This window comes from Cibotium barometz, chromosome 36 (genome assembly GCF_041138505.1).
Source record: "Cibotium barometz isolate CiBa-2024 chromosome 36, ASM4113850v1, whole genome shotgun sequence".
In the NCBI taxonomy this organism is placed as follows: domain Eukaryota; kingdom Viridiplantae; phylum Streptophyta; class Polypodiopsida; order Cyatheales; family Cibotiaceae; genus Cibotium; species Cibotium barometz.
This window is the reverse complement of record NC_141081.1, coordinates 24,613,836-24,615,594: the sequence shown is the minus strand read 5'-3', so window position 1 is coordinate 24,615,594 and position 1,759 is coordinate 24,613,836. Positions and strand designations below refer to the sequence as shown.

At 46.5% G+C, this 1,759-nt stretch overlaps 1 protein-coding gene across 1 annotated transcript; it reads left to right on the top strand.

The window, feature by feature from the left end:
- Positions 1 to 619: 619 nt before the first annotated feature.
- On the top strand, positions 620 to 1,480 carry LOC147617671 (uncharacterized). The gene is made up of 2 exons (XM_086775492.1): positions 620 to 1,285; positions 1,331 to 1,480. The coding sequence occupies exons 1-2, from the start codon at positions 620 to 622 to the stop codon at positions 1,478 to 1,480; spliced, it is 816 nt and encodes a 271-aa protein (XP_086631618.1).
- Positions 1,481 to 1,759: the final 279 nt, after the last annotated feature.

Genomic DNA, 1,759 nt, shown 5'->3' with positions numbered 1-1,759 from the left:
CACCCTCTGGACCTCCAACAGCCCAGCACCAGTTTCTTCCAGTGACACGTTGAGGACGATGACAGGATAGATCTCACCACAAAGTTTCTAGTTCGAGCTCCCCCTGGTCTTACCCTCCCACGAGGAGTCACCTTAGCTAGAGCTGACACTTTGCAGTGGGCCAAACGCCCACCTCCCCCGAGACGCCCACCTTCGACTCGTCAATTGCAGATACGGGATACACTACATCGATTCGAATCAGATCCCCCCGACTCCATGGACGTATCACAGCTATCTGATCTCTTTGCATCACCCATGCTAGATATCCTAGATGGCCCTCTACCCACCCCGGCCGGGTGGATGATTGTACCACATGATGATGATGTATCAGTTGATATTTCTTTTTTTTCTTAGCTTTTGTTCCATGACGAGATACAACATGGACTATGATGTAAATTTGGTGTTGGTCTCATAGGCCCTATGGGTATTTTGAAAACGTTTAATATAACTTTCTTTCTTTCTTTCTTTCTCTCTCCTCAAATATTCTAACACCCATTTCGCCTTCTACTTTCTCATGTTGGGCCGGTTGAGGGAATGTAGTATATTGAGGGGGCTCTTCCTTGGCGATGAGTTCACCGACATGCAAGAGTCTCGCACAAACACTAGCAGGGACTGTAGGTTGCGGGCAGAAGATGCATTTTGGTGGGAGAATGTGAAGACCATTGATGCTATGATGAAGCCCATAGACCACATCTTGAGGATTTTGGAAGCCATGCAACCTTGCAATAGCAAGGTGTACAAGGCCATGAATCGCATGGTAGAGAAGTTCAAAGACCTAGTGTCCAACCAAGAGAAGTATGACGAAATCCATGACTTGTGTGTGACAAGATGGAATTCCTACCACTCTCCATTGCATGCAGTAGCTTATGTGCTAGATCCGAAATTTCAAGGCAACAAGCAGGTGAGCGACCTAGAGGTAAGCGTTGGATGGAAGATCATCTTGGATCGTCTTATGCTTGATCCATCGGCTAGGCGCAAGATCACAGACCAGCTTTCCAAGTATAGGACCTTCCAAGGGTCCTTTGGTTGTCCTGATGCACAGGAGGACCGCAAGAGGGTTGGTGTTGCTCTATGGTGGGAGGACTTTGGTTTAAATGGACCCGAGCCACAGCAGCAGTTGGCCATGCGCATTCTTAGCCAGGCCATCAGCTCCTCTTTCTTGGAGCAACTTTGGAGCACCTATGCCCACATTGTCTCTAAGAAGAGGAATCGACTTGGGGTCGAACGACCCAATGACCTTGTCTTTGTGAGTGCAAACTTTCGAATGCTTTGCAAGAACATGAAAAAGAAGGTCGATCCCTTCACCGAGTGGGAAATGAGTCAACAAGATAGCCCACAAGAGGAGGTGCAGCATGCCCCTAACACTGAAGGGGAGGATGAGCTTCATGTTCCTTTGACACAAGCTACCCACGACCACGAGGTGAGCACTTCACGTGGATGATCACTCCTCTTCACATGCTTCAGTCCTCAGGCTTTATCCTTGGCTCCTTTTGCCATTTTTTGAGCCTTTCCATGCATTGTATTTTGTAGTCCCTTTTCCTATTTTGTATCTATTATGAACGCCTGGCCATTCATTAGGAACTCAATGGAGTCTTCTTGGGCCCTTTAATTTGGACGTTTAGTGAAATGCTTAAAATGCTAATCCATCTTTGACCAAGCCTAGAGGCCTAGTCCTAAAAGCATATATTTGATTTTTCACAAAAATAAAAAAAATTAAAAA